General features: G+C 34.7%; 2 protein-coding genes across 3 annotated transcripts; one reads left to right on the forward strand and one right to left on the reverse strand.

Annotated features, from left to right (window-relative positions):
* Nucleotides 1–809: 809 nt before the first annotated feature.
* Nucleotides 810–3233, forward strand: LOC114265560 (uncharacterized). Its single transcript, XM_028206380.2, has 2 exons — nucleotides 810–945; nucleotides 1129–3233. The coding sequence occupies exon 2, from the start codon at nucleotides 1332–1334 to the stop codon at nucleotides 2937–2939; it is 1608 nt and encodes a 535-aa protein (XP_028062181.2). The 5' UTR covers nucleotides 810–945; nucleotides 1129–1331; the 3' UTR covers nucleotides 2940–3233.
* Nucleotides 3234–3567: 334 nt separating this feature from the next.
* Nucleotides 3568–17993, reverse strand: LOC114265562 (serine/threonine-protein kinase 12). Of its 2 annotated transcripts, XM_028206382.2 has the most exons (12): nucleotides 17166–17993; nucleotides 13897–13971; nucleotides 13693–13788; nucleotides 13426–13511; nucleotides 13186–13306; nucleotides 11726–11805; nucleotides 10274–10336; nucleotides 10044–10162; nucleotides 9504–9589; nucleotides 8151–8272; nucleotides 6159–6270; nucleotides 3568–3998 (listed from the first exon to the last, which is right to left on the reverse strand). In XM_028206382.2, exons 1-12 carry the CDS (start codon nucleotides 17490–17492, stop codon nucleotides 3900–3902), a joined length of 1386 nt encoding a protein of 461 aa, XP_028062183.1. In that variant the 5' UTR covers nucleotides 17493–17993; the 3' UTR covers nucleotides 3568–3899. The 2 variants fall into 2 exon arrangements, with proteins under 2 accessions (XP_028062183.1, XP_028062184.1); XM_028206383.2 differs by lacking the exon at nucleotides 10274–10336.
* Nucleotides 17994–20337: the final 2344 nt, after the last annotated feature.

Consider the following 20337-nt stretch of genomic DNA (forward strand, 5'->3'; position numbering starts at 1 on the left):
AGTAGAGAAGTAACAAAGTACACAAATATGATTGTTCTATATCAAAAAGTAAGAGAGAATGTTGGAGAGATTTCCGTTAAAAAAAAAGGTTGGAGAGATTTTCTTGTCTCCCAAAATACATAATATTATAGATATTTTGTGAGATATATAACCATTCACGGCAACTCTATCTCCCCATATTATGTTATTTACATTTAAGAATGGTTTGTAATATTTTAAATAAGTGTACTTTTTAATTTTTTATAATAAAAAAATATGTAAAAAAAAAATAGAGAGAAAATGTTGATAGATGTTGATTGATGTGACCTAAATAAGTATATATATATATAAAAATATTTTTTTTTAATGCATACCAAACACCTATTTATTCCTGAAATAAGGTAGTTTGAGATTCAAACTAATAGGATCTCTAATACTGTATTTGATTGGAGAAATTGAGAAAGTATTTAAAAAGGAAAAGTGAAAAGATAATTGAAATATGAATAAAATATATTTATATTTCACCTAATTTCATACAATTTTTTTTTTTCTTTTTCCAAATCATTTTCTAAATTTATCAACCAAACCCACCATAAATGGGTAATAGATCATATCACAATCAACGTCCAAACTCAAATATGAAACTCAACTCGCTTATAACAAATGTGTTTTTGAAACTAAACCATTAATTTTTTCTTAAGGTAAACTTGATAAAATAAAAATAATTACAATTATTATATCTACTTAATTTTTTATTTTTTATTTTTTATTTTTAGATTATCAAAAACAAAACAGTGGATAAGACCAGGGGGAACAGCACCTCCCCAATCCAGGGAGGGAAACCCTTGAAAAATTATAAATAAATGAAAAAACATCTCTAATATAACCACTTTCTTGAGGCGTGGCGTGACTTCTGGCGGCCAAGTAGGGAAGAAATAGAATAGCCGCTGATTGATTCCCCATTTGGTAAGCAAATCCTCCTCTTTCTTCCATTTGAGTTTGCCCTAATTTCAACTACTATCATTTCCAATCACAACCCATTCTTGTTGGTATCAATCACCATCATCATAATTTCTAGAGAGAAATATACTGTATGAACTTTGTTTGAGATGGGTCTTGAAAATTTCTGTATAAAACCCTATGTTTCAGGTGAAATCTTGAAGACCCAGAAGGATATGCTGTATAAAACTCTGTTTTAGATAAAATTCTGTGTAAAACCCTATATTTTAGGTGAGATCTTGAAGACTCAGAGAGGATATCCTGTATTGTATACAACTGTGTTTGAGAGAGAGAGCCCAAATTTTGGATGAAATCTTCAAGACCCAGAAGGAGATACTGTGTTTTGTACAAGTATGAAGTTGTTCTCAACTGCAATTTCAGCATACAGATACTTTAGCACCAAAACTACTACAAAAGGCCGAAAATGGACTCCCAACAAGAACAAGAACAAAATGAAGGAACCCAAAAACCCTAATAAAAGGACCAGAATTAAGTGGACTGACCAACAGTCTCAAATCTTGGAAGCCATTTCCAATGGCAAGTCTGTTTTCATTACTGGGTCAGCGGGTACTGGTAAAACAGTCTTACTCCAACATATCATCAAAAGACTCCATAAACTTCACGGCCGGGGTAATGTTTTTGTAACGGCTTCAACTGGAGTAGCGGCTTGTGCTCTTCAGGGCCAGACCCTCAACTCCTTCGCTGGCACCGGACCCGCATTCACAGATCGCCAAACTTTGCATGATAGGGTTTTTTCGGATAGTAAGGCTTACCGGAGGTGGAAGAAAGCTGGGGCTTTGGTTATAGATGAAATTAGCATGGTTAATGCGCCGTTTTTTGCTGCTCTGAAATACATTGCGGAAGAGGTGCGAGGTGAAAAACAAGAAAATGTAGGAGTAATAAACAATGGGTGGGGTGGAATACAGCTAGTTGTGAGTGGGGATTTCTCTCAGCTACCCCCAATCACCAATCGAGAGAATTTGAGTGGAAAGGAATTTGCATTCGAAGCTGACTGTTGGAATTCAAGCTTTGACATGCAAGTAGAGCTTACAAAAGTTTTCAGGCAATCAGAGGCTCGGCTCATCAAGTTACTACAGAATATAAGAAGAGGGCATACTGATCCCGAAGACTTGCAGCTCCTAGAGAAGTGTTGCTCGGAAACAGATTCAAATTCGTCACCACTGGTACAGCTCTACCCGAGGAATGAAGATGTGAACAAGGTGAACCTGAAGAAAATGGAGGAATTAGAGGGGTACATGTATGTTTATCGTGCTCTTGATTGTGGCGATGATGATGCTTCGAAGAGGCAGCTTAAACAGGGGATCGCAGCCGATGAACTTATACTAAAGGAAGGTGCGAGGGTGATGCTGACTAAGAATTTGAATACTTGGCGTAAATTGGTGAATGGTGCCACTGGTACAGTTATGCAGTTCTGTGGGCCATATGGCGCTGATGTTTCAGATATATGTAAGGACAAAGTGTTGCCATTAGTTAAATTTGATTCGGGGCTGGAGATGATTATTCATCCAGAAACATGGGTTGTGATGGAGGGAGACAAGATTGTTGCGAAGCGAAAGCAAATGCCTCTCATACTGGCATGGGCTCTGAGCATTCACAAATGCCAAGGCATGACCCTTGACAGCCTTCACACCGATCTCTCCAAGGCTTTCGGCTTTGGAATGGTCTATGTTGCACTTTCACGTGTCCGAAGCTTAGATGGCCTTCATTTATCTGGTTTTGAACCATCAAAGATTAGAGCACACCCAAAGGTTATTCAGTTCTATCAAGATAAACAAGTGGAGGATGATGGTGTCAACGAGGATATAAGTAGCAGCAGTAATGATGCAATCCATGTTTCGAGCAAGACAATCTCCAAAGAAATGAATAAGAATCTGAAATGTAAACCAAACTCATCTCTTATTAGTTGGTATAACCGTGTTACCAAGAGAGCATTGGGGTGACTTCTTGTTAAGTTGTTTGCTCTGCAAATCGTTGAATTGAAGGATTGTTGGTGAAGAATGCAAGCTGTTTTTGCTAGATTTTCTTCGGTGGGTGATGATGGTACTGTTCTTATCATGCCTAAATTCTTTATTTATTGATTTATTTATTTGCACATGGTATTTGATCGAAGTGTGTTCCACACATTTGAAATGACAAGTATCATATCATACTTGCAAAATGTTCCTCATTTGAAACAACAATTGTCATATCATTTACTTGCAAGAAATTTCTGAATTTGTAGGTATTTCTGAAAATTCAGGTACTTTCTTTAGAGTTCAGATTAAGATTTTAATTGGAAGAATGACACTCGTACAAAATTAGTAGAGCATGGAGATGATAATTGCTAGTTGTGTTCCAAAATTTACGACTGCGTAGAATTTAATGTTGAACATATAAGGCAGAGAGATATAAATGAACATGAATGGGTTGAAAAACTGTCAATACTTATCTCAGTACAGCTTGATTCTCTTTCTACTTTCCTTTTCGTTTCTTTTTTTCCCCATAGATTCAAGTATTGGGTTGATTTTTGGCTTATTGGTCCAGTCATTTCTTAATATTTTTATGAACTTCTAAAAGCTTGAAAACGTGTTTATGAAACGCACTTTAACATAGAATGAGGAATAAGATTGTCCGTACACTAGTTTAATTTTTGAATAAAATGTAATCAGGTCGAAGAGCCTGAAAAGTCTGCTAGTTCACAAAGAAGAGCCAAAAGTAGCTTTCATTGGTAATTGCACCTTTGTAGCTATGCATAACTCAATATGTGCATACAAAGTGTACTTCTCAAACTGTAGAAAGGAAGACAACCAACTGAACTACCTACCCGGATCCCCCTCAGTTGATGGTGGAAAAAAACAGCCCCAAACTTGTTCTGCATGTAAATACATATATACATATGCTTTGCAGAAATAAATAATTTGTCATTGAATGGTGGAGTGATACGAATGACTGCTGCTTGAATTAGAATGATCAATCTTCAACACAGCCTCCAGTTTGTCAAGGCATTTGAGTGCTCGTAACTGCCAAAAATACGACGGACTCCACAAATTAATCACGATTAAAGAACCAAGATTACCAACAAAAAGCAAGCATGAATACATATATATCACTCTGCAAAGAGCAAAGCAAATAAGCTCTCTTGGAGACAAGGCAAGGAAATCTATAGTAATCTTGTATCAACATGGGCACAAGGGAAAAAGGATAGCTTTTTTTTTTTTTTTTGACATTATCTCTTGGAAACTATGCAATGCCATTATTGATATGATGCGAGACTACAGAAAGAAGAAGAGTTTTGGTTATTGCCCCAGGACAACAGAAATATAAAGATACACAACTTTTTGTTTTTTAAATAATAATAATATCCAAATATCCCTCACTTCTTCTCCCCGTCAATTGAAGCATGTTAGCAAGGAAGATAGAACTAGTCATGGTAACACAAATATCTACTGTTTCATTCTATCATCTCATGAAGACCAACTGCTTGGCCTCATGGATGAAGTGCGAATGCTCCCTTACCAAGTGTGATGCATGAATTCAAGTCTTACTGCTGCTCAATGCAGCTTCCCCTTTCCTTATTCCTCTCCTATTGATTTTGTTGAAAAAGAAAAAATAAAAACAATAATTCTACGCTTAACCACATTTATATACCATATTGTACATTGGGAAACGTGAAATAGTAGGAATAAGGTAATGATCTTAGAATCCGTTGATTCAGGAATGAATACTGGAAGTAAGATCTTTCTCTACACTCGTTAATTCACAAAGAATACTAATAAAGGCTCAATAATGGTTGAGGGGTGGTTTGGGATAATCTAAATAAGTGTACTTTTTGACTTTTTATGAAATATGGGTTAGGTTTGAAGTGATGTGTTAGAGAGGTGATGTGACTTAAATAAGATGATGTGACTTAAATAGAATAGTGACTTTTTGCCTTTTTTAGATCATGCCAAACAAGGCCTGAATCTCAAAAGAATACCCTTCAAAGCATATTAATCATCAAAAACTACCATTGTCGTAAGGCTTGCAACCATTTTTTTTATAATAAACCTAATTCTTGTAGGACATGAAACTAATATAATAGGAAACTAGCCAAATCAACACAATTAAAGAAACATAAAATTCCACGATTCTATACTAAACCAAAAGATTCCTAGTAAAATACTAATACCAAAATAAATAAAATAAAAATTGAATAATCATAAAACCTCGTTTACATAACATAAAAAGGCAAACAAAATATTTGTGATCTCCATGAAATAGTAGAAGGAGACGAAGTGCAAGAAGAAGATGAAAAGAGGAGTTAGAGGATAACTTTACTGACATACCTAACTATTAATTATTATAGCATAGCTTGCTAATTCTTTTTACTGCTAACTTATGTTGGTACAAGTTTATGTATATTATATAGTTCATTTCTGTTTGTAAAAGTGTTGCACATGATTAACAATAATCCAATACACAATGAAAGGATCAGGTTTAGAATCTTTTACACAGAAAATTGATTGACATTATTTTCATGACTTATTCCCATTACTGTTATTTTTTCTCAATCCCAGTCTCCAATGTAGTTGGATGTTGACCTAGATTCAATTAATCAGTTATTTGGCTAATCTTCACTCATTAATAGATCTCATTTTATGTGTTAAAACTGTGTCGATGACCTAAGGATATAAGAACATATTGCTTAACAAAAACATTACCAGAGTGTCTATGTTTTATTCAACAATTTGTATAAATATCAAATGGCTTCAAATGCATCTCAAGCTTTCAGCCTTGTTTGGTTTGTATTTGAGAAACATGTTTTGAGATAAAAAGTACGAAAATTTGTTTGGTTTGATTTTTTTTCAAAAGATGTTTTGAAAAATTGTTTTGAGAGAGAGTTTTGGAAAAAGTGATTGATTTGATGTGTATGAGAGAGAGATTTGTTTGGAAAATTTGTAAACCAAACAAGTTTTGGAAAAAAAATTGGGAAAATTTGTTTGGTTTGATTACTTTTGAAAACTTATTTGTAGAGAATTTTTTCCAAATTTTTTTGAGAAACACAAACCAAACAAGGCCTCATTTTTGTCATGCCTGAATGCTTTGCTTCAGTGCAAACACATGCACACATGTATGCATACACAGCAGCAACAGCATACGCACGTGCGTGCACAGACAGAGAGAGAGAGAGAGAGAGAGACCTTCCAACGTCTTTTGTGAACAAGCTGGTTGTAGATGTCCTCCAACCTAACAATTATTTGTGCAAATGTTGGTCTGTTGAAAGGATTCTCACTCCAACATTCTTCTATTAACCTGTTGACAATTGTTAAGACCAACATTTTCAAAATTGACAATGACAACAAATTAAAGGATGCGGAAAAAACTACATAAATAAAATAAAGGAATTTGTGCTATTACAGCTTTCAAATTGTACCAAGTATAAGATATGTAGGCAAACAAGATCAAATATGAATTAGCTATATTTTCAAAACATTGACGGAGAGTTTAGGAATTTTAATAATAATTAGGCTTCATTTCACTTTTGGATTTTTCCTTTTTTTCTTTTTTTGGTTCCTTATTAGGATTTCAAGTGTGCGTATATATATACATAGACAGATTGCCTATGAAAAACTCTTACATTTGTTTTGGCATAATTGATTATAGAAGAATTCTCCTTACTCTATTTTTACTACAGATTTCTCGTTGTTGCTCCATTTTCTTCTTCTTTCTTTCTCTTCTTCCCTCTTCTCTTCTCCTTCTTCTTCTCTTTCTTCTCTTCTCTAGTTCTACACCAGTGATTCTTATATCGGGCATTGATACAACCAATTTACTTCCACTGCTATTATCAAAGCTTTAACTAACCACTCACTAGTGTTCCAAGTCTAGCTACACTTATTACCTACTAAAAAATGCACCATGCCACAAGCCACCAAATCCATGGAAATAGAGATGCAAAGGACTGGAAAATCCCAAAATAATGGAATTGCTTAAGTTGTAACTTGTATGCCTACCACATTCCTAGAAAGCTTCCACACAATTATTTTGTTGAAAAGTCAACAATTAGGTTGTGACAGATCGTCCAAATGCAACCAAAGATTAGTCCTCCTGTGATTAACACAAAGAAGAAATCTTAAAATGGACTGGTACATCGAATCAAAAAATTAAGTAGATAATGCCACTATCACAGGGTGGGGGAGAAAAATGTTTTAACTAGTGTTTGTGGTTTGAATGTGACATTTTGTCTTATTGGTTATTTTAGCCTATTTTAGTCAAAAAAAAGCCAAAAAGCCTACTTCCCAAACAGGGCCTCTTACTCTATTTTTACTACAGATTTCTCTTTGTTGCTCCGTTTTCTTCTTCTCTCTTTCTTTTCTTCCCTCTTCTTCTTCTTCTTCTTCTTCTTCTTCTTCTCTAGTTCTACACCAGTGATTCTTATATCGGGCATTGATACGACCAATTTACTTCCACTGCTATTATCAAAGCTTTAACTAACCACTCACTAGTGTTCCAAGTCTAGCTACACTTTTTACCTATTAAAAAAATGCACCATGCCACAAGCCACCTAAATCCATGGAAATAGAGATGCAAAGGACTGAAAAATCCCAAAATAATGGAATTGCTTAAGTTGTAACTTGTATGCCTACCACATTCCTAGAAAGCTTCCACACAATTATTTTGTTGAAAAGTCAACAATTAGGTTGTGACAGATCGTCCAAATACAACCAAAGATTAGTCCTCGTGTGATTAACACAAAGAAGAAATCCTAAAATGGACTGGTACATCGAATCAAAAAATTAAGTAGATAATGCCACTATCACAGGGGAGAAAAATGTTTTAACTAGTGTTTGATTGTGAAGAAGCTTTATGGGGGTGGAAGAGTCGGATGGGAACCTATTGTAGCACAATCAGATGGTGCTGACAACACACTCGCCACAGTTCACTCCTACATGACCAAGAAAACACTAAAGATTCTCTCCAATGCTTTGATACGATTAAATTAGGTCATAGCCTATTAAGATTCCTATCAAGTAGAAGAAAAGGGAAAGATGAGCAAGAATAAAAAGAAAACAGGAGAGAAGAGGAAGTCAACACAGATTGAGAGAACACCTTTGCTGCCAGTCATGACATGTATATTACAGCCAAAATAAATAAATAAAAGGAGGAATAAGAATAGGGGAACTTGAATGGCTTACTCTCTTAATCCATGTGCATAAAGCTTTGGTGAAGCTCGAAAAGGAGGGCGTTGATTTGCAACATATGCTTTGGGAACTTCAATTTCTTGCTTCATTGAAAATGGTGCACAGCCTTCAATCATCTAAAAAAGCACCAGTTGACTCAATTAATCACCACCTCAAAACATCTAACGAATTTGATAAGAAAACAAATAGATACTGCATCCACACATTGTGAGGTATGGAAGTCGTCATATATTTACTTGGTACACACATTATGTACCAAGTAAACATTTTGCATACTATATATCCTATCATAAAATCTGTACAAATTTAAAGAAACAATACATATATTAAAAAAAAACTAAACTCAAAAAATTCAAAAAATTACAAATAAATGCCAATCAAACATTTAGACCCACTGCAACAAAAATAAGATATCATATCACTTTTTCCTTTATTTATTTATTTTTACTGCCTTCTTTCTTATAAAAAAAAAAAAAAAAGGAACTTTGTGCTGAATATGACTATTCAAGGTTGGATTTGACCATGTGCTAATGCTTGTCCACTATAATTTGTGTTTCACTCCTTTTTGCAACTCTTGACTATTTCACTTTAGACACAACACAGGGTGATGTAGAATGTAGTAGGGACCCCTGCGATTCGTGTCCTGCATTTTTTTAAATTGTAGTGTTGGCATGCATGTTTTGCATCATGTGTCCATGCCCATGCTTCTTGGATCATCATTGGGAGAAAGAATATGTTTGAAAATGCGGAATCTTCAAAACTCTTTCCTCAACTAAATGAAAAATTCAACCTAAGAACTCTATGAATACTTGCACCAATTAATTTGTCATCATGTCAACTATTAGGATAATGCTCTTTATATTTGGTTTTACACTAGGTATTCTTTGGGACAGTTCTATTTTATGTTTTAAATGGATCTCATAAAGATTGTAAAATTAAGATATTAAAAAACCATTAAAAAATTTAATGTAAGCTTGTTAGTTTATCATCAGAACTAAAATAAAGCATGCCAAATAAATTATGCCAAGTAGTTAAAATTCCATGTTTGAAGATATATTTGATGTTTTTATTTTATTTACACCTGCTTATCACGGGCATGAACAACACTTTCATTCCACAAGTCATGCATAACGACTACTTTATTTAAAGGCACGCTTGCACATTACTTTGCCAATAGTGTCCTAGTCTTTAACACCTGGCATCAAATTTTTAAGTCTAAAATATATAATTGGAGAAGTCAATTTCATTAGAAGAATTGGCATTCCAAGTAGAGTATGATGCCAAACTACTCCCCAGACCCCTCCCCCCATGAGAGAGAGAGAGAGAGAGAGAGAGAGAAGGGGTTACCTCTTGCAAAATTAGTGCAAATGAAAAAACATCCACCTTAGTATCATATTCCTCATTTCTAAACACCTCTGGAGCCACATATCGCCCTGCATAAGAAACAAATTACTCAAGTGCCAACAAGTCACAAACTGTAGTTTCATTTACAACTATATTTTATAGTTTCCTTCATAGAAGCCACCATATATTGCATACTTTACAAGGAGATCATGGAGAAGTCATCAAAACTTTACCAACTCAACCAACAAAGTTTAAAAGTTCAATGGCCCTTAATCACATCAATTTTGCATATTATAAGGCAAGTCCATGAAATTTCTGGAGGCATAGTAATCCATTTAGCAGAAGTTTAACGTGTGGCAATTTTGAAGTTTTTGCGGTGAATATTTTGGGCAGAATAAGGTTTCAATTGTTATGCCAGATCCCACACAAACTGGCTGCTCTTTTCAGAAACACCGAAATGGCCCTTTGTTCATCCAAACAGCCCCTCAAACAAATTATAAATGACAACAGAAGAAACAGAGTATCACCCCAACAGTAACTTACAAGAGGTGTCTTGACATGTCACAGGTTTGTCTTCTTTAACTGTATTTGCAACTTTCAGCAGCTTGCTCACTCCAAAGTCTGCGACTTTTAGATGCCCAGAATCATCCCGCAGTATATTTCTGTCATCTTACTTGAGCGCGATCAAAACAATTTCCATATATGCATACCATTAAAGACAGACGATGCATACCAGCATTTAAATGATTTACAAAGTTGAAATGAAGACATACGAAGGTTCCAGATCTCGATGGATAATCACTTCAGGTTTATGTTCATGCAAGTAATTCATTCCTCTGCAAGGTGTAACAAAATATGTGTAAAACACACACACACACACAACTCTAATACTGAAATATCATTCCATTAATATCGATCTAACAAAAGGTAATATTTGGGTTGCTTGGATGAAGGCCTTTAGACTTTCTGCTAGACACTTCTGACAGAGTCACTGATCCCCATCATTCTTTTACTCTTAGATTGTAATAACAAGTGTCACTGATAAGCATCATTATGCAAACAATGAGTAAAGAAACTATAGATTTGTTTTTCTACACTTCATTCACAAATTACGAGGAGGCATATGTTAGGTAACCAATTACCCCAAATGCTTGAGCCGTCAGAAAATGGACCCAACAATATACATTAAGCTCTCACAATCCTCACATGCAACCCCTTCTCACATGTAGAGAGACAGTAACCCAGAGACTTAAATGAACAGGATGCACAACCTCAAGGGGTTGGACTGGTGGTCAGGCTTGGGGCTTTGGGCTTGTGGGTATGCTCCCTCCAATATCTTAGGTTCGAAACCTCCTAGGTGCAAACAATTACTTGGGGCCATTCCATACAGGGCAAAGCCCTGGCTTTAATTGGGACCCCTGCAAGTGGATGGTGGGATTGGTCGCCCGGATTAGTCGGTCCAATGGGCTGGATACTAAGTTATCAAAAAAAATAAACATGATGCACAAACACACATGAAACAGAGTGCAATTGATACAATGAGACTTGAACCCAAGAACTCCCGAAACTGAATCTCTGATAACACATTAAGTGATTAGTTGCCACAAAAGTTTAAGCTATCGGGAAGAGGCCCAACAATGCATATCAAGCTCTCGCAACAAGAATGTTGGTTCCTTCATTCCCAGTTCCATTCCATCAGAAGATTATCTTTGTGTCAAATAAACTTTAATTTATATATCATATATATATAAGGGGATCAATTTTATTTCATATTCTCCTATCTGATATACAAAAAGTTTATGTGATCAAGTTATGCCTTTTTCTTCTTCAATTCCCACTTCAAATATACTGCAAATTTTTTGATTAAGTAGAATCTTAGTTGTTCTATATTGATGTATAATCATTGAGAGGCATTTGTCAAAGCCTGGAATCTACATGTTAAGTTTCAGAAACTAACTGAAATTATTTTTTATTTTTTTTGACAAATAGAAACTAACTGAAATTATCTAAATTTAAGATGCAAAAGAGAGAGAATAAACTAGCTTTAAATCCTGTGACAACAGATAAACTCACCGCAAATAGCATGACAAACTTTACAATGTGCAACTCCTTACAACTAAACATGGAATTTCCCAATCTCATGGAAAATCAGATATCAGCTCATGTGCATGTGCATGATGCTAATCCAAAAATTTGAGACTCGGAATGAAATCCATTTAACCAACCTTGCAATATCAAGTGCATACTTCACAGCTGTTATTGGCTTTAAGGCACCTTTTCGTTTCAAGTATGCACGAAGATCTCCCTGGAGAAAACAAGGGATCGTCTAAGAGTTTCATGTCAACAAAATTAATTTAATCAAACAAAAGTTAAATATAGTTGCAAAAATTCTAAACCTCAATCATTTAAATTGCTTGTACCAATATAATGACAAGGAGTATAATCATCAAAATAAATCTCTAGACATGTGCAGAAAGTATAAGGATTGTGGCTGCATCTCTCAGACAAGTGTGACAAGACAACACAAGGAAAACTGCCTCTTGTAACAACTTAGAAGAATTGAAATGTGTTTTTGCCAATCTTAAATTACTAGCTTTCAACAACTATTGCAAAGGTCATATTGCATGAATAAAACTGCCCCATTGACCACCAGAAGTTGAGTCATAAGCAACAACAGTAAGGACCAAAGAAGCAAGATAAGCATTTTCAACCCCCCATGTTCTCTACATGGGGTTTCCAGCTTTCCATGTTTAGTAGAATCACTCAGTAACAATAGGATTGCATTCAAATGGGTATGTTAATGCCAGCTTTCTTTGAGGCTGCTTATACAAAGACGAAAAGAATATCACCTGTGGTTCAGGATTTTACAAAATCAGGCACCACATAATGAGCAATTAAAGTTTAAGGCTTTATATAGACCTGCTTACTGATGCCTGAGGAATTGGTAGTAGAGGTTGAGCAAAACTAGAAAAGGGCGGATGCATTGTTTTGAGGTTGGAAATATTTTGCACAAAAACAAAAGGCGAGGGAAAGTTGATAAATTAGAGATTTCGATTGTCAGGGTCTGGAATAAAATAAAAGGCTGCAGTTAAATTGCTTGATAAACTTGCCTTGAAACAAATATAGGAGAAGAGTACCAAAAAGAAGAGGAAATAAAGTTAAAACTAAGAAAGATAAGGCAATCACAACAATAGTATTTCAAGCATTCATACCCAAAAAAGTGAAGGCTGTTTCACCCCTAAAAAAATCTTGTCATTTTAATTAAAATATCCAGTTAAAGTAAGATAAGAGGTATGTAACAAGTATCCAAAAATAAAAATAGGTACAGGCTTTTTTTTTCTTTTTTTTTTGAATTTCAATAAACATATCTATATTCTGAATCATCAGCCTAGAGGAATAGTTGGATCTAAACAGCAAACAATAACATGCTATTCTTTCATTAATAGCTTTTATGTACATAATAGGGTGCACTGCTTATTAGTTTATGTCTTCTAATAGAATACTTCAGTAAGGACAGTTTATTAAGGTCATGCGTGCAAAAAATGCTTATTAAAAAAAAAATTAACTTTCAAAATCTCGAAAGTAACATGACAAAAAATCAAAGAATTAAAAACCAGAAAGCAACATTTTAGGAAGCCAGCAAGCTAAAACTATCATTGCTCCACCAATGAAATTTAGAAAGAACCTTGGGAAGATATTCAGTGACAATCATCATTGGACTACTTTGTGTTACAGCACCGAGAAATTGGACAACATTTGGGTGTCGTATCTTCTGAAGTAATGCAAGCTCATCCCTAAAAGCCTTTCTAAACCAATCAAACATCAAAACTCCGGTCAAAATAAAAATCAAGCCCCAAGTTTGAACCAATACAAATGGTAAGAAGCAAAACAAGAAAAGGCCATGAATGGCAGGACAGCAACCCACACTTTATCCTCATCTGTGAATAATTCCTCACCAAGCAATTTAACAGCAACCCGGATTCCTCGCCAGGAAGCCATGCGAAAAGTTCCCTGTCATATTTGTCATGCGAAAAACAAACCGTGCGCATATGATAACACAAAAGATAGTTAGCACAATGTTTTGAGTTTCATTTCGATACTGTCAGAAACGCACAAGGGACAGCATGCCATGAAGGATAGTTTGCTTGAATAACCATCCTTCACTAGCAAGGGGGAAAATTAATGACAATACCTTTGTTATGTTCACACTGTTAGTCAAATCAAGCTCACTGGGATTTATTTCATATTCTGGAACTTCGCGGACATTTTGGACATGCATTGGAGCCATCTGAAACAGGAGTTAGCAAAAGTGTAAAAAACCACGCCACCAAGATTTAAGAAACGGTAGTTCCAAATCAAATAATTACACCTAAATATGGCATGACACAGCACATACCGGAGATTTTGCTCCATGTTCCTCCAAAAGCTTGATCACATCATGATTTTTGTAAAATATTGCATCTGCAAGGGGCTGTTTAATCGACCATTATTACATACCATCTTGTGCTAGCCTAGTGAGAAGAGCGAGAGCTCAACAAATTGAAACATAAAAAATCACAAGATAAAACAAACTGAAGAAGCTTTAATAGAAAATTTGTGCACGGTGCGTGCTTTATTGTTGCATATTGCATAACAACTAGTTTAATGCAACATTTTTATCCAAAGTGTGGGTGAGTGAGGTTAGGGGCGATCGGTCGTTGACCTCTGGGAAGATGGCGGGCACTTCAATGGCCCGAGATCACCTGAGGCAGAAGAGAAGAAGACCAAGGCAAGCTTAGAGAAGAAAGGAGTGGCAATGAGAGACCTTGAACACATTGTATATATTGTTGCATGATTCTTGTTGTTCTTGTTATGATTGTGACTGCACTTTTGATGCCGTTATATAAACTCCAGGAGTATTGCAGCTCAAGCAACCTCAAGACAGGTGGCAAGTTCTCCTTGACTCGACAGAAGGGTGATATCAACCCTACTAGCTGTGTCCTAAGATTCAAGTCCTTGGAAAGGTTGCATCATAGGAGCTGCAAGTGTAGGTATGATACCTTGAGAGGCGTATTATATATGCAACAGGTGTAAGTGTAAGGTCAACGTCTCCTTTCTCTAAGCCAGATCAAGATGGAACTGTCATTGTAGGGAGAAACAATTACATGACCTTGACGATCCCAAGGTCTTAGCCTCCAATTCACAATCCTTCAATGATCCTAAGTGGGAGTGCCTAGGTCCTGCTCCCAACCTAGGCAACCAAGGGGTGAGTGCATAGGTGAGCCAAGGGCTCACCTTGAGTAGCTAAGTGAACATCGATGAGCCAATGGTCCAACTATGTTGCTATGGAGCTGGGACGAGTGGGCGGAGAATATATTTCTTATGAGTCATGAAGGGCCATGGAGAGCTCTAGGTAAGTCAACTCTATCAAGGTGAGTTGTGGTCATGTTTTCATACTTGGTGGTGTGCATGTCCCCGCTTAGGCTATACAACCCCAACTCATTGTGATACCTCAGGGGTCTGCCACGTAGATGTGTGATGGTGATGACATGACGCCCATAAGGCTCGCCACATGCCAAACATGATATAGATACCCACAATAAGCATGCTAAATCTCTTAAAACAAAGAAGAATATAATATCAACAAATACGTTTTTTAACAAGATCTTCCATTTATAATTGGGAAACTCTATCCATTTATAATTGGGAAACTCTATCCATACAAGTCATCACAAGAATGATATGGCAATGCCATTTTTGTAAATAAATGTCATCTTTATGAGTGTTTTGTTTTCAAGTAAATGGTTCACATTGAGCCACATCATTATGTATAGAAATTTTGTATAAATTTTTTATTTATCATTAATCTTTATAATTAGGATTTTCTTAGATGAGATGGTATGTACCATGCAGTTTCTAATTTTAGTTTTATGTAGTGAATTATCAATGGAAAAGATAATTCTCTTTATGGTAATACAAAAAGGTCGATTAACCATAAAACATTTTCTCCTCGCATAAATTAAAGGTGGATTAACTACGAAAAAATTGCTCATCCCACGTGAATTTAATCTATTCACCCTACAACATCCCTCTTTTATATGTATTCAACCTTCTCCACTAAGTATGCTAATGGTACATACTTAAATACCTTCACAAATGCACCATTTTTTGTACCTCAAGAAATCCAACACAACTTGCATCAGTTTTGGCAGTAGTGGCTTAACTATTAGTCCGGTAACTCTAACGCCTAAGGCCCCACATTTTAATGATTTATATGCTTAACTTGGAACAATTGTCATATTAATTATGAATATGTTAGGACATCAACATTTATACACAAAAACATCAATCCAACACAACTTGCCTCAGCTTTGGTAATAGTGGCTTAACTATTAGTGCGGTAACTCTAATGCCTAAGGCCCCCGTTTTAATGATTCATATGCTCAAATTGGAACAATTGTCATAATAATTACGAATATGTTAGGACAACAACATTTATACACAAAAACATCAAGAAATCCAACGCAACTTGCCTCAGTTTTGGCGAATATGTTAGGACACCAACATTTATACAGAAAAAAGATCAAGAAATCCAACACAACTTGCCTCAGTTTTGGTGAATATGTTAGGACACCAACATTTATACATAAAAAGATCAAGAAATCCAACACTACTTGCCTCAGTTTTGGCAGTAGTGGCTTAACTATTAATCTGGTAACTCTAATGCCTAAGGCCCCACATTTTAATGATTTATATGCGTAAATTGGAACAATTGTCAGCAACACTACATCTATTTAAACTCTTACTAAAACCATATATGTCCAAACATCATTAGATATTTAAATATCATTTTTTTTTTTTTTTTTAAACAACTGATCACATTTGGCCTCATGTATTTTTAATTAGATTGTTAGTATGTGTAGAAATATTCCATATTAATTAGGAATATGTTAGGACACCATCATTTATAAACGAAAACTTGCCAAGTAGTGAGAAGGCCCACAAATACTTGTGAGTGTTTAATATGTTTTTGTGCAAGTACAAACATGTTGAAAGACCTATTCGGGGGCAGAACTATGTAGGGATGGCAGTGAAAAATTCAAGTTTTACGGGTTTTGTGCAAGTATAAACAAGTTATGTAAAATTCAAATACTTCCCCTATGTTTCATGATTATTTATAACATATATAGTGAGATGATACATATTTTATAATTTCACTTACTAATTCACCAATTCATCAGTATTTTAGATGATCTCTAACTATTTCAAATTATAATTAATAATATCAATTTTAATAATAAATCATTTATACAATATATACATGTCACTTCTTTTTATTTTTTATTTTAAAAATCAAAGAGATTTGTATACTTTTTATTTGTTTGATTAGGTCAACTAACAAAACGACTTGTATGATTGGTTATATGTAAGTTCTAATTCATAGTTTAGAATTTTAAAAATGAATAAAGAAAATGATTTGTTGAATTTATTTAATTTTATCCTTATGAAATATTTTTTTCACAATGTTTCCCCAAAATTCAAACATGTATGAACCCTAAAACGGAAGTAACTAGCATAATCAAGTAAGGCATCAATTTTGCTACATCATGTACACCAATTCGAACTAGATAAAACCATACAAGTACTAAAGTAAGTATAGATGATTGTTTTTTGAATAGAGCATACCGTGCTGCCCCACCGGTCCTCCACATCGACCTTGGCGCCTCGCCGGAGCAGCAATTGAACGACATCGGGGAGGCCCTGACAAGAAGCAACATGAAGAGCAGTCCTGCCATCAATGTCCTTGAAATTGACATTAGTTCCAGAGTCTAAACGTTCTGTGATACCCTCCAAATCCCCTTCATTAGCTAGATACATGAGTCTCACTCCAGGATCAATTCCTTCTGAGATTTCCACTTCTTCATCAACAACACCGCTCGAATTCTCGTCCCGCTCTGGAGCTAGTGATGATTGCCTTCCCAATGCAAACCTTGGCTGTGCCCTTGACTCCATGACCTAACAATCAAGCAATTCTCTCTCTCTCTCTCTGTCTCTCTCTGTCTCTGAATCTCAAGCCAAATTCAAAGAATTAAAAGGTGCTCTGAACCTGTCTGCCTCTTGCTTTGTCTCTCTCAAAAAGTCTCTGCGTCTATCTGTACACAACCCCACACACACACACACACACACACACACACACACACACAGAGGTCGCTCTAAAGTAAAAATTCGTGCTGATTGGAAAACACTTCAAAGAGCAGTGTAATGAAAGATTCGCGGCTGCGAATCTGTAGATATCATCTGCGAATGCGTATATCTCTATCTGTAGTCTGTACACTTCGAATGCTTTCCTCTATTTTCCTAATCTAATTATCTTATTTTATCCAATTAAGTGTTGCAAGATTCTTATTTTGCTGTTTGAACCAGGAAAAATACTGTAATTTGTCAGAATTAGCACTATAACGAATAAATTATTTTTTTTTAAGGGAAGAAGTAGTGTTTATGTTTTTAAGGGTTTTTTTTAAGGAAAGTAGTGTTTATATTTTGAAGGGGTGTAAAACCTTTCTTCTCCGTTATTCCTGTCTTTTTTTTATAAAGAATGCTGTTATTAACCTTTGTCAAAATTTTTTAGATTCTTCATTTCTTTGGACTCCAACCTTAAACTCTAAATTTTAATAATATTTTTTTATACACCCTATTTATTATCAAATCTATCTCTATTCATAATATTTTTACAATCAAATACACATCTACCTAATTTTCATACCTTTCCTTTCTGACTGTCGGTCTACCACTGTGTTCATCTTCTCCACAAATCCATTTTGTTGCTTGATTCCATTCCGAAAGTGCTTGGGACATTCCGAAAGTGCTGCTTGATTCCATTCCGAAAGTGTTCTTTGGACCCCCCATTTCGAAAATTCAACACTTTACTGCTATAAAATTTTCCATCTACCATCAAAGGTATGATTTACTGCTATAAAATTTTTCATTTACCATCAAAGGTATAATTTATTTATTTTTTCACTTCAATTAATCATCACCACACAAACAAAAAAACCATTTACCAACAAAAACCACAACCATACAAAATCCTAATTGTGTTGTGTGTTCAGTTTTGTGGGTCATATGGTTAACAGGGGATGATAGAATCTTTGAACGGGAAAGTGATGATTTGGAGGGATTATGGGAGAAGATTCACTACTTGCTTCATTTGGGTTTCAATATCTCCTTCCTTTAAAGGAGATTCCCTTATTTTTTTATTTCTAGAGATTGGAAGTTTTTTCATAGATCACAATATTTTTCTTTTGTTTTTTCTTTGCTGGGGACTTCTTATTCTTATGTTTTCCTTTTTGTTGTTATTTTTGTATTCCATGTTCTTACTTTTTTATTAATGAATTTTTTTTGTTATTGACCAAAAAAATTATGGTGGGACAATGATATCATGAACCCACCAAGTGGAGATCATATTATTTAAGCTAGATAGAATCACTACCATCCTAATGCTAATTTGTATCATGGATGGTGGAACATATTAAAATAAACTTGTCCACCTTCGAACCCTAAAATAATAGTATATAGCTTCCCTTTAAAAGAATTAATGATGTAGTACAGAAGGAATGACAGTAGAGAAGAAGAACAAAGTATAGACAAGAAGATAAGTGAATAAAGAAATAAAGTAGAGGGAAGGAGGAAACAATGAACCAATCCCAAATCAAAAAACTCAACTAATCAATATCTAAGCCAAGTTTGCAAAACCTATTACATATCATCCTAGGAAACCTCAGTAATAGTTGCCAAAAAAAAAAAAAAAAAAAAAAAACTACAATGAATCCTAATAAAACCCAATAAATAAAAAATCAGAAAATAATGCTAAAGCAAATCCCTAAACTTCAAGTTTATAGTCACATTTTTTTTGTCCATGTATGTTTAGAGGGATGGTATTAAATTTTTTGTCAGTTAGAACTTGAGAACTTGTATAGGGTTGAGATACTTTGTAGAATGGAGGTATTAATTTAAAGGACTTTTCTTAAGCGTGCCTTGCATATGGTATGCAAGGCACTTACACCTTTCTATGTTACTTTTACACCTTTTTGGGTATTGAGTTATACCCAAATATTTGAAAACTAACACATTGGTGTAAGTGAATAAAAGAATATATTATATGAGTAAAAGTGTAATTTTGTTAGAAAATGTGTAAATAATTTCACAAAATGTGTAAATCTGCACAAAAGGCGTAAATTTTAACAGAAGGCCTAAGTAATTTCAGAAAAAGGCAAGGGATTTTTGAAAATTTACAACGTTTGTGAAAACTTACTGCTCTTCTGAAAAATTACACCTTTTGTGAGAACTTACACTTTTTTGTGAAAGTTCTTACACTTTTCTGACAACTTACAACTTTTGTAAAATTGCTCACCAAAGGCGTAACTTTTGACAACTTACACATAATACTTACATCTTTTGTAAAACAAGTTATACCTTTTGTCAAAGTTACACCATATGTGGAACATTTTATTTCATAAAATTTTGACAACTTACACATAATACTTACATTTTTTGTAAAATAAGTTATACCATTTCTGAAAGTTACACCATATGTGAATGACAACTTACACATAACACTTATCTCTTTTGTAAAAAAAGTTATACCTTTTTTGAAAGTTACACCATATGTGAAAAAATTTATTTCAAAAAATTTTGACAACTTACACATAATACTTACGGCTTTTGTAAAACAAGTTATACTTTTCTAAAAGTTACACCATACGTGAATGACAACTTACACATAATACTTACATATTTTTTAAAACAAGTTATACATTTTTCTGAAAGTTACACTATATGTGAATGACAACTTACACAT

The sequence above is a fragment of the Camellia sinensis genome, chromosome 8 (genome assembly GCF_055761805.1).
Source record: "Camellia sinensis isolate YWXY chromosome 8, ASM5576180v1, whole genome shotgun sequence".
NCBI classification, from domain to species: Eukaryota; Viridiplantae; Streptophyta; class Magnoliopsida; order Ericales; family Theaceae; genus Camellia; species Camellia sinensis.